This window comes from Pelodiscus sinensis, chromosome 1 (genome assembly GCF_052426305.1).
Source record: "Pelodiscus sinensis isolate ZL-2025 chromosome 1, ASM5242630v1, whole genome shotgun sequence".
NCBI classification, from domain to species: Eukaryota; Metazoa; Chordata; order Testudines; family Trionychidae; genus Pelodiscus; species Pelodiscus sinensis.
The window spans coordinates 354,597,999-354,610,282 of NC_143052.1; the positions used below are offsets into that span (position 1 = coordinate 354,597,999).

At 51.0% G+C, this 12,284-nt stretch overlaps 1 protein-coding gene across 1 annotated transcript; it reads left to right on the forward strand.

Moving 5' to 3' along the window:
- The first annotated feature begins 8,581 nt into the window (after positions 1 to 8,581).
- Positions 8,582 to 9,533, forward strand: LOC149526069 (olfactory receptor 51I1-like). The gene has a single exon (XM_089777141.1). The coding sequence runs from the start codon at positions 8,589 to 8,591 to the stop codon at positions 9,531 to 9,533; it is 945 nt and encodes a 314-aa protein (XP_089633267.1). The 5' UTR covers positions 8,582 to 8,588.
- The last annotated feature ends 2,751 nt before the right edge of the window (positions 9,534 to 12,284 follow it).

Consider the following 12,284-nt stretch of genomic DNA (forward strand, 5'->3'; position numbering starts at 1 on the left):
AAAGATAGAAAATATGGCAAAAGACCAGCTTGGCTTAACAAGGAGATCTTGCACAATCTCAAAATAAAAAAGGAGTCCTATAAAAAATGGAAACTAGGACAACTAACAAAGGATGAATATAGGCAAGTAACACGGGAATGCAGGGGCAAGATTAGAAAGGCAAAGGCACAAAATGAGATCAAACTAGCTACAGGCATAAAGGGAAACAAGAAGACCTTTTATAAATACATTAAAAGCAAGAGGAAGACCAAGGACAGGGTAGGCCCACTGCTTAGTGAGGAGGGAGAAGCAGTAACAGGAAACTTGGAAATGGCGGAGATGCTCAATGACTTCTTTGTTTCGGTCTTCACCGAGAAGTCTGGAGGTGTGCCTAACGTAGTGAATACAAGCAGAGAGAGGGTAGGTTTAGAAGATAGGATTCACAAAGAACAAGTTAAAAGTCACTTAGGAAAGTTAGATGTCAGCAAGTCACCAGGTCCTGATGAAATGCATCCCAGGATACTCAAGGAGCTGATAGAGGAGGTATCTGAGCCTTTAGCTATGATCTTTGAAAAATCATGGCAGACAGGGGAGATTCCAGAAGACTGGAAAAGGGCAAATATTGTGCCCATCTATAAAAAGGGGAATAAGAACAACCCAGGAAACTATAGACCGGTCAGTTTAACGTCTGTCCCAGGGAAGATACTGGAGCAGGTAATTAAGGAAATCCTATGCAAACACTTGGAAGGTAATAAAGTGATAGGGAATAGCCAGCTTGGGTTTGTGAAGAACAAGTCATGCCAAACTAATCTGATAGCTTTCTTTGATAAGATAACGAGCCTTGTGGATAAGGGAGAAGCGGTGGATGTCATATACCTAGACTTTAGTAAGGCATTTGATACGGTCTCGCATGATATTCTTATTGATAAACTAGGCAAATATAACTTAGATAGGGCCACGATAAGGTGGGTGCATAATTGGCTGGATAACCGTAGTCAGAGAGTTGTTGTTAACGGTTCTAAAATCCTGCTGGAAAGGGATAACAAGTGGAGTTCCTCAAGGGTCTGTTTTGGGACCCGTACTGTTCAATATCTTCATCAATGATGTAGATATTGGGATAGAGAGTACGCTTATTAAGTTTGCGGATGATACCAAACTGGGTGGGGTTGCGACTTCTTTGGAGGATAGGGACATAATTCAAAATGACCTTAGCAAGTTAGAGAAATGGTCAGAGGTAAACAGGATGAAGTTTAATAAAGAGAAATGCAAAGTGCTCCACTTAGGAAGGAACAATTAGTTCCATACATACAAGATGGGAAGCGACTGTCTAGGAAGGAGCATGGCAGAAAGGGATCTAGGGGTCATAGTGGACCACAAGTTGAATATGAGTCAACAGTGTGATGCTGTTGCCAAAAAAGCAAATATGATTCTAGGTTGTATCAACAGGTGTGTTGTAAGCAAAACTCGTGAAGTCATTCTGCCGCTCTACTCTGCACTAGTTAGGCCTCAGCTGGAGTACTGTGTCCAGTTCTGGGCGCCACATTTCAAGAAAGATGTGGAGAAATTGGAAAGGGTACAGAGAAGAGCGACAAGAATGATTAAAGGTCTAGAGAACATGACCTATGAAGCCAGGCTTCATGAACTGGGCTTGTTTAGTTTGGAAAAAAGAAGATTAAGGGGGGACATGATAGCGGTTTCAAATATCTAAAAGGGTGTCACAAGGAGGAAGGAGAAAATTTGTTCCTCTTGGTTTCTGAGGACAGGACAAGGAGTAATGGGCTTAAAGTGCAGCAGGGGAGGTTTAGATTGGACATTAGGAAAAAATTCCTAACTGTCAGGGTGGTCAAATATTGGAATAAATTGCCAAGGGAGGTGGTGGAATCTCCCTCTCTGGAGATATTTAAGAACAGGTTAGATAGACATCTGTCAGGGATGGTGTAGGTGGAGCTTGGTCCTGCCTTGAGGGCGGGGGGCTGGACTCGATGACCTCTCGAGGTCCCTTCCAGTCCTATGATTCTATGATTCTATGATTCTCTTCTGCAGACTAAAGAAGCCCAAATCCCTCAAATTGGAGAGGGCCCTGTGGACGTCTACCAAAATGATTAGGGGGCTGGAGCACATGACCTATGAGGAGAGGCTGAGGGATTTGGGTGTATTTAGTCTGCAGAAGAGAAGAGTGAGGGGGGATTTGATAGCAGCCTTCAACTTCCTGAAGGGAGGTTCCAAAGAGGATGGAGAGAGACTGTTCTCAGTAGTGGCAGATGGCAGAACAAGGAGCAATGGTCTCAAGTTGCAGTGGGAGAGGTCCAGGTTGGATATTAGGAAAAACTATTTCCCTAGGAGGGTGGGGAAGGACTGGGCTGGGTTCCTTAGGGAGGAGGCGGGTTTCTCCAGTCTGTGGTTTGCTGGGCGTGGAGTGGCAAGGCCAGAAGCCTCCAGCAGGGGGCTCTGTGGCTGGTTCACCCCGGCACGTGGCTGGACACGTGTTTCGGGGCAACCTGTGAAATATTCACGAACCTGGGGGGTACCGTGCCCGAGGCCTTGGGACTGTCACGCTCCTTAGGGATCTCAGGAGTGAATTCATGAGGGGGCTGGAACTGGTCTTCGAACCAGAGCACTCTCTCTTTGCTTTCTTGTCACAGACATTTGTGTAGTTCAGAACAACTCGCTGGACACGTGTGTCGGGGCCAACTGTGAAATATTCACGAACCTGGGGGGTACCGTGCCCGAGGCCTTAGGGACGAGTCAGAGCTGCCGTGCACCCATCCCATGGCCCTGGGCTCGGGAGGGTGCCGGACGCGGGCTGCTCAGGGGGATGGTGCTGTTGGTGACGGGGTAACCAGGAAGGCGTCACAGGGGCTGTTCAGGGCTGGCTGGTGAATCTGAAGAAGGGAACAGCCACCAGCTGCGGGGAGGGCCTGCCCCATCCTGTGCAGCTTGGCCCTGCCTGAGTGCCCTCGGCTGGCTGCCTGGGATCCCTGGGCACATGCCGGCCGGGCCTCTGTTCCTGGGCAGGCTCCAGGCCGGGGGCAATTAGCTCTTGCTGCTGTACGAGGCGTCTGTGCCTGATTAGCCCCTGGTCACACCTCAGCCTCCGCCTGCGTCCCAGGGGCGGGGGGAGTCCCCGGCGCTGCTGCCAGGATGCTGGATAAATACTCCCGGTGCCTGGCAGGCTGCAGCCTGCGCTCCAGGCAGCCGGGCCCGGGGGCTTGTTCCTTCCACTGAAGATCATTGTCCTGCCCACCCGGTGAGTCGGCTGCGCGGAGAGACGGGGGGTGATTCTCTGACCCCTCTGTGGGGAGACTCCAGGCAGAGACCAGCCCCACAAAGCGTCAAACGTTTCCTTTTCTCGTCTGTGCTGGGCAAATTCTGCCCCTCGCTGGCCAGTCGGTTCCAGGCAAGTCCCCTCGGGGCAGAGGAGCCCAAACGCCGGGTGCCCAGCAAAGCCCCGTCACCCCCAGGCAGCAAACAAAGCAGGGGTAGAATTTTTTACGAGACTTTTAAGGCCCAGAGATCCCCAGCTTTGCTTGAGAGTCCACATCCCTCAGCTCTGTCCTGAGAGGAGGGATTTGTCCCAGGGCCGCTGGCCAGGGTTCCTCTGCCCACTGCTGGGGGGGTTGGTGCAGGAGGTGGGTGGTTTTGGGGGCACTGGGCCATGGCAGGAGTGGGGAATCTCATCCAGCTCTCATTGTTCTCCCTGGTGTTCCCTGCTACCCCCCAGCCCGGAACCTCTGCCTCCTGCCCCGACTGCGCCTCCCCTCATCTCCCCTTACCGGGAACATCTCAGCATGTTACACCCAGACAGACAGATGGACAAACACACACACAGCTGCACACCGAATTATACTCACACACACATACTCCTATTGCTTCAGACACAAACAGAGAAACGGACCCAGACACAGGCACACAGAAACACACTGACTCACCCTGACACTGTCACGCTAACGCTCACACAGACAACGTGTGAAACAGAAACACACACACAGATACATAGACAGTCACTCACACACACACACACACACACACACACACACACACACACACACACACACACACACACACACACCCTGCTGTAAGGGGCAATAAAACCCAGGAATGTTCGGGTAACAAACACACAGGCCAGCACAATTCCCCACAAGTTTCTTCCTTCTCATCTCCCTCTCCTGCCACTGGCTTCTCCCCGGCTTCACTCTGGCTCCTTTGGTTTCCCACACTAGGAGCTGGGCCTGTCCCTGGCCAGCGCTCGCAGACACAAGCTAGCTCCCAGGCAACGGTGCCATTTATGGGGGACTAAAGGGCAGCATCCCCCCCTTGAAAGACTGAGCCCCTGGATTTCCCACTTGGGGTCTGCTTAAAGCCCATATCCTGACTCCAGAGGCAGTTCTTAAATGCAACAGAGTTTGAGCTGCTTGCAGCTTTGCCTTTGGGGCAGGGAGTTTGTGATAAAAGCGGGAGGCGGGTGATTAAGAATCGCCAAAGGCTGGGAAGTCGTTAATCAAAAGATCGTTAGAACATCATGAAAACACTGCCGGGTACGCCACGGAATAGAGAAAGGGACACAATGTGTAGGAATGTGTGTTGTGCTGCAGGGATCTGGATTTGGACCATTTCTCATCAAGGTTATCCTAGGATCCTAGAACTGGAACAGACCGCGAGGGGTCATCGACTCCAGTCCCCTGCCTCATGGCAGGACCCAGCACCATTGGCTGCAGGAGTTTGCAGCTGGCTGCCTGCCTGGACTGACACACACAGAACTCGCCCAGGGATGTCTCCGCTCCAGCTGCTGACCTGCAAGCGCGCCCACACCAGCAAGGTTCTGGGACTCTGAACCCAGAGCAGGGCACACTGTGGGGTGGGATAAATGGTGGCAGGGTAAATACAGATAGATACGTTCCCTTTCTTTCTCTGTACTTTGTTAATTGATTTTATTCACTTTTAATCTGTTCAACCCTGTTTCTTTACATTGGTAAGTAAAAGTGTGTGAATTCTAATATAATCAATGAGATGCATATTATTGAGAATTGTTGTCTTGAGCCAGACTATTGCTGGAATCATTCTATTCTGGGAGGCTCCCAAGGCATGCCATGAAGTGTGTAAAGGGCTAGTCAGGGGGAGGCACCAACATTGCATATTCTTTAGGTGCAAGGGACTGCAGCAAGGGGGTGGACAGGGAATCTCCAACTAACACCACCACCGCTGGGGTACTCAGGATCTCCTTATGTTAAAAACATCAGATGCCCAGGCACACCTGTGAGTGTGACCTGTTCCCGAGCAAGGGAAAAGGGGGGTTACATCCCTCATCAACAAGACTTGTTACCCTATCAAAGAAAGCTATCCAATTGGTTTGATAGGATTTGATCTTTACAGGTCCATGATGGCTGTTACCTTTCACCTTATTTTCTTCCAGTTGTTTGCAGATGAATTCCTTAATTACTTGCTCCATTATCTTCCCTGGCTCAGAGTTTAAACTGACTGCTCTGTAGTTCCCTGGGTTGTTATTTCCCTTTTAATACATGAGCACTAGATTTGCCCTTTTCCAGTCTTCTGGAATCTCTCCCGTCTTCCGTGCTTTTTTAAAGATGATAGCTAAAGGCTCAGGTACCTCCTCTATCAGCTCCTTGAGTATTCTAGGATGCATTTCATCAGGCTCTAGTGACTTGAGGACATCTAACCTTTCTAAGTCATCTCACTTTTCTATAGTGATAGAAATGTAGCCGTGTTGGTCTGGTGTTGCTGAAACAAAATACAGGACTATGTAGCACTTTAAAGACTAACAAGATGATTTATTAGATGATGAGCTTTCGTGGGCCAGACCCACTTCCTCAGATCACATAGTGGAAGAAAATAGTCACAATATATATGGTTGTGACTATTTTCTTCCACTATTTGATCTGAGGAAGTGGGTCTGGCCCACGAAAGCTCATCATCTAATAAACCATCTTGTTAGTCTTTAAAGTGCTACATAGTCCTGTTTTTTGTTTCACTTTTCTATGCAATTTTTAATGTTTTTGAAACAGGGGTAAACAGCGACTCTTCCAAAACTGACTGCCAAAAATTACAAAGGGATCTCACAAAACTGGGTTATTAGGCAACACAAGGGCAGACAACAAGGGTGCAGCTAAGTGCAAAGTAATACACATGGAAAAATATAATCCTAACTATACATGCAAAAATGATGGAGTCTAAAATCGCTGTTTCCACTTAAGAAAGAGATCTTGGAATCGTTCGGGAGACTTCCCTGAAAAGATCATTTCAAAGTGCCGTGACAGTCTACAAATTAAAAAGCTCACAGAATATTGGGAATCACTAGGAAAGGAATAGTGTGTGTCCACATCTTGAATATTGTATGCAGATCTGGTCACCCCATCTAAAAACAGAGCTACTGGATTTGGAAAAGGTACAAAAAGAGTTGCAGAAATGATTAGGGTTTTTAACCATCACAAGACTGAGACTTTTTAGCTTGGAAAACAAATGACTAAAAGGTGGGGAATATGTTAGAGGAGTAGAAGATCATGAATGGCGTGGAAAAATAGAATAAAGAAATGTTATTTACTCCTTCACAAGAAGCTGGCCCAATTACATTTATAGGGAGAAGATCTCGCACAAACAAAATAGCTGATTGGGGATGGAGCATGATGGTTGCCTCTTCAGTTTATTCCTTCTGAAGCACCTGGCATTGGCCAGTGTTGGCAGACGGGATCCAGGGCTAGAAGGACCTTTGGTCTAACCAACCTGGCCGAGCCGATATTCTTATATAGAACTGAAATGTATCTGTCCTCTGCTGTACCCCACTGGACCCCACGCCCCTTCCAGAGCTGACACAGAGCCCAGGTAGGGGTCTTTTTCTCTATACAGAGTTAGTAACAAAGTAAGACAGTTGCCCTTGTAGCCAAGAAGGCTAATGGCATATTAGGTTGCATTAAGAGGAGCATTGCCTGCAGATCCAGAGAAGTGATTATTCCCCTTTATTCGGCTTTGGTGAGGCCACATTTGGAGAATTGTGTCCAGTTCTGGGCCCCCCACTACAAAAAGGATGTGGACGCATTGGAGAGGGTCCAGCGGAGGGCAACCAAAATGATTAGAGGGCTGGAGCATATGACCTATGAGGAGAGGCTGAGGGACTTGGGTCTGTTTAGTCTGCAAAAGCAAAGAGTGAGGGGGGGATTTGATAGCAGCCTTCAACTTCCTGAAGGGAGGCTCCAAAGAGGCTGGAGAGAGGCTGTTCTCAGGGGTGACAGATGGCAGAACAAGGAGCAATGGTCTCAAGTTGCGGTGGGAGAGGTCCAGGTTGGATATTAGGAGAAACTATTTCACTAGGACGGTGGTGAAGCACTGGAATGGGTTCCCTAGGGAAGTAGTGGAGTCTCCATCCCTAGAGGTGTTTAAGTCTCGGCTTGACAAAGCCCTGGCCGGGTTGATTTAGTTGGGATTGGTCCTGCCTAGAGCAGGGGGCTGGACTTGACCTTCTGAGGTCTCTTCCAACTCTATGGTTCTATGATCCTAAGACTAGACATTACGGCTGTGTCTACATTGGCACCCCTTTCCGGAAAAGGGATGCTAATGTAGACTTCGGAATTACAAATTCTGTGGGGGATTTAAATAAGTAAGAATAAGAGATCCTCCGGAAAAGGGCTTATTTTCCGGAGAATCGCGTCTAGACTGGCACTTTTCTCCGGCTTATCCCGAAGCCCGAAAAAAGCGGCAGCGATGTAAATGCAAATGCCGCGGGGGATATTTAAATCCCCCGCGGAATTTGCAATTCCGAAGTCTACATTAGCATCCCTTTTCCGGAAAGGGGTGATAACGTAGACACAACCTACCATGTTAAGTTTAACAGTGTCCCATAAGTGACTTGCCACAAGGTGTCCGAATACGTGAGTGTTGGAGCTGAGTGGGTCTAATATTGATTGTATTTTCTTTCTTTTATATAGGGATTAGACACAGTGCTCCTGTCAGCTCACTGCTAAGTTTTCTGCCAAAAAAGTAGAGATTTCCAGTGCTTTAGTAGGCCCTGGCTAGCGATGGTGTGTGGGTGGGGGCAGGGTTGTTCCCCCCTCCCCTTTGATGCTTGGCGTGTGCTGAACATGCTCAGTAACACTGCTGAAGCCTCTGCCCTCGGTCCGTTCCCCTCATGCTCTCACCCTCTTCCCCCCGCTGCATCCTGCCATGCACAGGTTGTCCCTCCACTCCCCAGCTCCAAAATCTGAAGTAGCTGAAATGTGCTTCCAACATGGGGGTGTGTCACCGGCAGGGCCGCTGGGCTCGTTCTGGCTCGGGTCTCCTGTTTGACACTTTTCCGAAGCACGTTCCTCAGCTGTGGGCAGCAGAGCGGGAGGGGCAGAATCTCTTGTCTCCCTTTCAACGAAGGAGGGTAGAACCCGCACTCTAAGAGACTCGCTTCTCCGGCTCCATTCTGAACAAGTCCTCACCAATTCCCTGGTGAGAGCAGCCCCAGGCTGGCAGGAGAGGGCTCTTCTGTATTAGGATTTGGCAAGTCAGTGCGGAACTGCAGGTCCCTTCCCGGTGCCCTGGTCCCAGGGGGACTCACAGGTTCATTTTGCATTGACACAGGGGTTGGGAGCTGGCCGGGACAGCGACTGCTCAGCATGGTGGGTTTCAATAGCACCAGCTTCCAGCCTGCGACGTTCCAGCTGACCGGGTTCCCAGGCCAGGAGGCGGCTTACCACTGGATCGCCGTCCCCTTCGTTGTGTTATACGTCACTGCCATGGCGGGGAATTGCCTTGTTCTCTGCATTGTCTGGGCAGACCGGCGTCTCCACCAGCCCATGTATCTGTTCCTTTGCATGTTGGCAGTCAACGACCTCGGGATGTCTCTGTCAACCCTGCCCACCGTGCTCGGCACCTTCTGCTTCCAATCCACAGACATCGCTTTCCACGCCTGCCTGGCCCAGATGTTTTTCGTTCACTCCTTTTCCTTCATGGAGTCGGGGATTTTAGTGGCCATGGCGTTCGATCGCTTGGTGGCCATCTGTAACCCGCTGCGCTACGCGGCCATCCTGACCCACCCCAGGATCGTGAGAATCGGGCTGGCCGCTGTGATGAAAGGTACCGGTATAAACTTCCCTTTCCCCTTTCTGATTAAACGTCTGCCAATCTGCAAAAGCAACGTCCTCTCCCACGCCTACTGCTTGCACCCAGACATGATGAGGTTGGCATGTGCAGACACCACCGTCAATAACATCTATGGATTGTTTGCCATTGTTGTCACATACGGCTTGGACTCGCTGTTCATCATCCTCTCTTACATTAAGATTCTGAAGACTGTTTTAAATGTTGCATCCCATGAGCAGCGCCTCACGGCCCTGAACACCTGCATCTCCCACATCTGCGCCGTCCTACTCTTCTATGTCCCCACACTCGGTGTCTCCGTTTTGCACAGGTTTGGGAAAAATGTCCCTAGACTGGTGCATATTCTTACGCCCTATATCTACCTCTTGGTCCCTCCTGTGTTAAACCCCATTGTTTACAGTGTGAAAACAAAGGAGATTCGCAAGGGGATCTTCCGAGTTTTCTCTGGAAACTTCATGTGACCTAGAGAATCCTGTCCGATACAATGTTTTGAACGAGGTTTCAGTGCCCTGTTGGATGAAGGTTAGATCTTTCCAGAAAACATTCCAAACGCTCTAGTGATAATACAGCTGAACAATTAAAACCCTGCGTGGCCAGTGGCCTGCCACCGACTCCATTATCTCCTTTTTTTATAGCTTTCCTATTGTCTCCTCTTATGGGAAATCAAAGTCAATGGGAGTTTTGAGCAGGGACTGTGGATTCCAGTATCTGTGAACCGTGACTGGCCCGTCATGGCCGTGACCTGTAAATTGATTCTTGTTTTGCTCTGGGGACCCTTTTGGGGCTTGTTTGCTCAATGCCCAATAGAATGGGGATCCAGGCCTATCTCAATACATGACCAATAGCTGTGTCCGAAATGCCGGGAGACCACACACTTTGTCACATCTGCAAAGTGAACCTCTTTCACACAGCAAAGCCTCCGGGCATCCTTCCTGCTCACCCCTCAAGCTCTTTGTGTACCTCTCTTAGAGGACACCCCATCTCCCCAGTCCTTGGTTCCCCTCGCTCTACCAGAGAAGTCATCTGAATGGGCGACCTTGTTAATTTCTTTGGAGGCCAAAGTGGACACAGGGGTGGTCGTTATGCCGGGAAATGTACTTGGTTCATTAAACTGTGACTTTAATCAATACCAGTGTTTCATAAACTGTGTTCTGCAAGGCAGTCGGAGGTGTGCCGCGGAGAACTACAGAATTAAAAATGGCCACTCTTAAAGGGACAGGTGACTTTCTTTTCCTCAATAACTGTCCCCTTGAAGCTCCCCCCCCCCCCGCTTTTTTTTCGTCGAAAAAAATCCTTGGTATTCTTCATAAAAAAAATATTGCTTCATGTTCCTCAGTCTTAAAAAATTTAGGAAACACTGATGTAGACCCAAATCTGGGTGTGTGTGGTGGTGGGGGGATGTTAAAGCTTTTGCTGCAGCTAACCAGACACCGAGGACCCCTCCTTGTGTTCTGCTTGGCTCCCTTGATATTTTATTGATGGAACCAAAAGCCACAGGGCTGGTCCTGTGGGCGGCAAGAAGATTCCCACACAAATTGCAACACGGCCACTGCCATTCTCCTTCCCATTTTCCAGGGCTCCTCCCCACCCGGTCCTGCTGGGCCAGCTCCCTGGTCTCCCCCGGCCTAGGCCCCGAGCTGAGGTCCCTGCCCCCACCAAGAAGCAGCACAGACACGGAACCTCTTCAGGTCCAAGGCGAGTGCAGTGTAGGGCCCAGCTCCCTGGGACACCCCTCCCCAAATAGGATCAGACCCCGAAGAACTGGATAAGGGTGAGCCCCCGTTAACAATGGAAGGGGGAATGTGCACACTGGTTGCCCCCCCCCGCCAGGTAACTATTATTTACACTGGGTTTGATACAAAATAAAAGGAGATTTTAGTCAGTAGAAGCAGTAGGAAAAGCCCAGTCGTCTAGACACAGCCTGGGTGGAGGCTTTCAGAGAACGCTCCACAGTGACTCCAATGTGCATTACGTTGCATTGATCCACATTCCATTCCATGTGTGGGATAATGCGCCTGGAGGAAAGGGGGGTGGGGAGCCGGATGGGCGACTCCTCCGTGCCAGGGACACCGACCGGGGGAACGTTCCCCTGGGGTCTGCGATGGGCAGCGGCCACGGGGGCCTTTGCTCTGTTCAGTGTCCGGTGAGGAAGAGGGAAAGGGCCCTGCCTTCGCCGGGTGAGGGGGCCACTCAGGAGGGTCTCAGCGGCGGCAGGGGGTTCTCACCATGGCGCGTGACACAACGTGGGGATCGGTGTCGGTCTCTGCGGTGCCACAGGGCTCTGGGGGTTCTGGGAAAGTTGTTTTTGAAAGGGAAAAGCAGCCCCGGGGAGGGGGGATGAGGGGGATTCACAGCGCGCCGGGGGAGGAATTCCTGGCACTAGCGACGTCACTAGCAGCTTTGCCGGTCACCTCGGCAGAGCCAGGATCCCCTGCCCAGAGCGCGGGTCACAGCACCCTGCCCTCGCCCCGCCCGTCCCCGGAGGGGGCAGCATGCTAGGGGTCAGCGGTAGCTATGGAGACACACGTGTGTTCTCCTGTGTGAACACGCTGTTTGAAAGAAGCACGGGGGGGGGGGTCACAGCCCTGCCCCCTCTGCTTGGGCCAGCTGCTCCCCTGTCTCCATCTGCCCAGGGACAGTGGGGCCAAACCGGAGCGGTGCTGGGCCCCCGTGCGCCAGGCGGCCATGCCTCCCGCCTTAGCTGTGTGGGCTGGGGGAAGGTTTGCTGCTCTGGGGTGGGGCAGGTGGGACCAACATTTAGAACCAATTTTGAAACTTCGGTGCCTACGGTTGGGCCCCCAAAATCAATCTGGCCTGATGTCACCTGGGGGAGTCAGAGAGTCAGGCCCAGAGTCACGAATTGCTCCCCCCTCCTGCATCCGGCCCAGCCCAGCCGGGGATGAGGAATCTCTGCCTGCGATCCTGCTGAGGGGCAGCAGGTGGGGGGAATATGAATGTAGGACCAGGAGACCCAGGGGCCTGGCTGGGTGTCAGGCATGGGGGGCACTGGGCTTAGCAACAACAGGGAGCATGGAGCGCTGGGGGAAAATGTTTCAGGCCCCCCGGAGGTGGGTCCATTTCTCGCTCACCCCCCAGAGTGTTCTGGGCCTTGTCGAATGTTGTGGAACCTTCCAGACTTTCTGAGAATTACGTTTTCCGGCAGCCTCCCGGAACCGTGTCTGCCAGGCCCCTGGGGGTATTCTCAGAGTGTG

What these genes read in the sequence shown, in the direction of transcription:
- LOC149526069 (XM_089777141.1), top strand. Translation starts at nt 8,589, where the DNA reads ATGGTGGGTTTCAATAGCACCAGCTTCCAGCCTGCGACGTTCCAGCTG.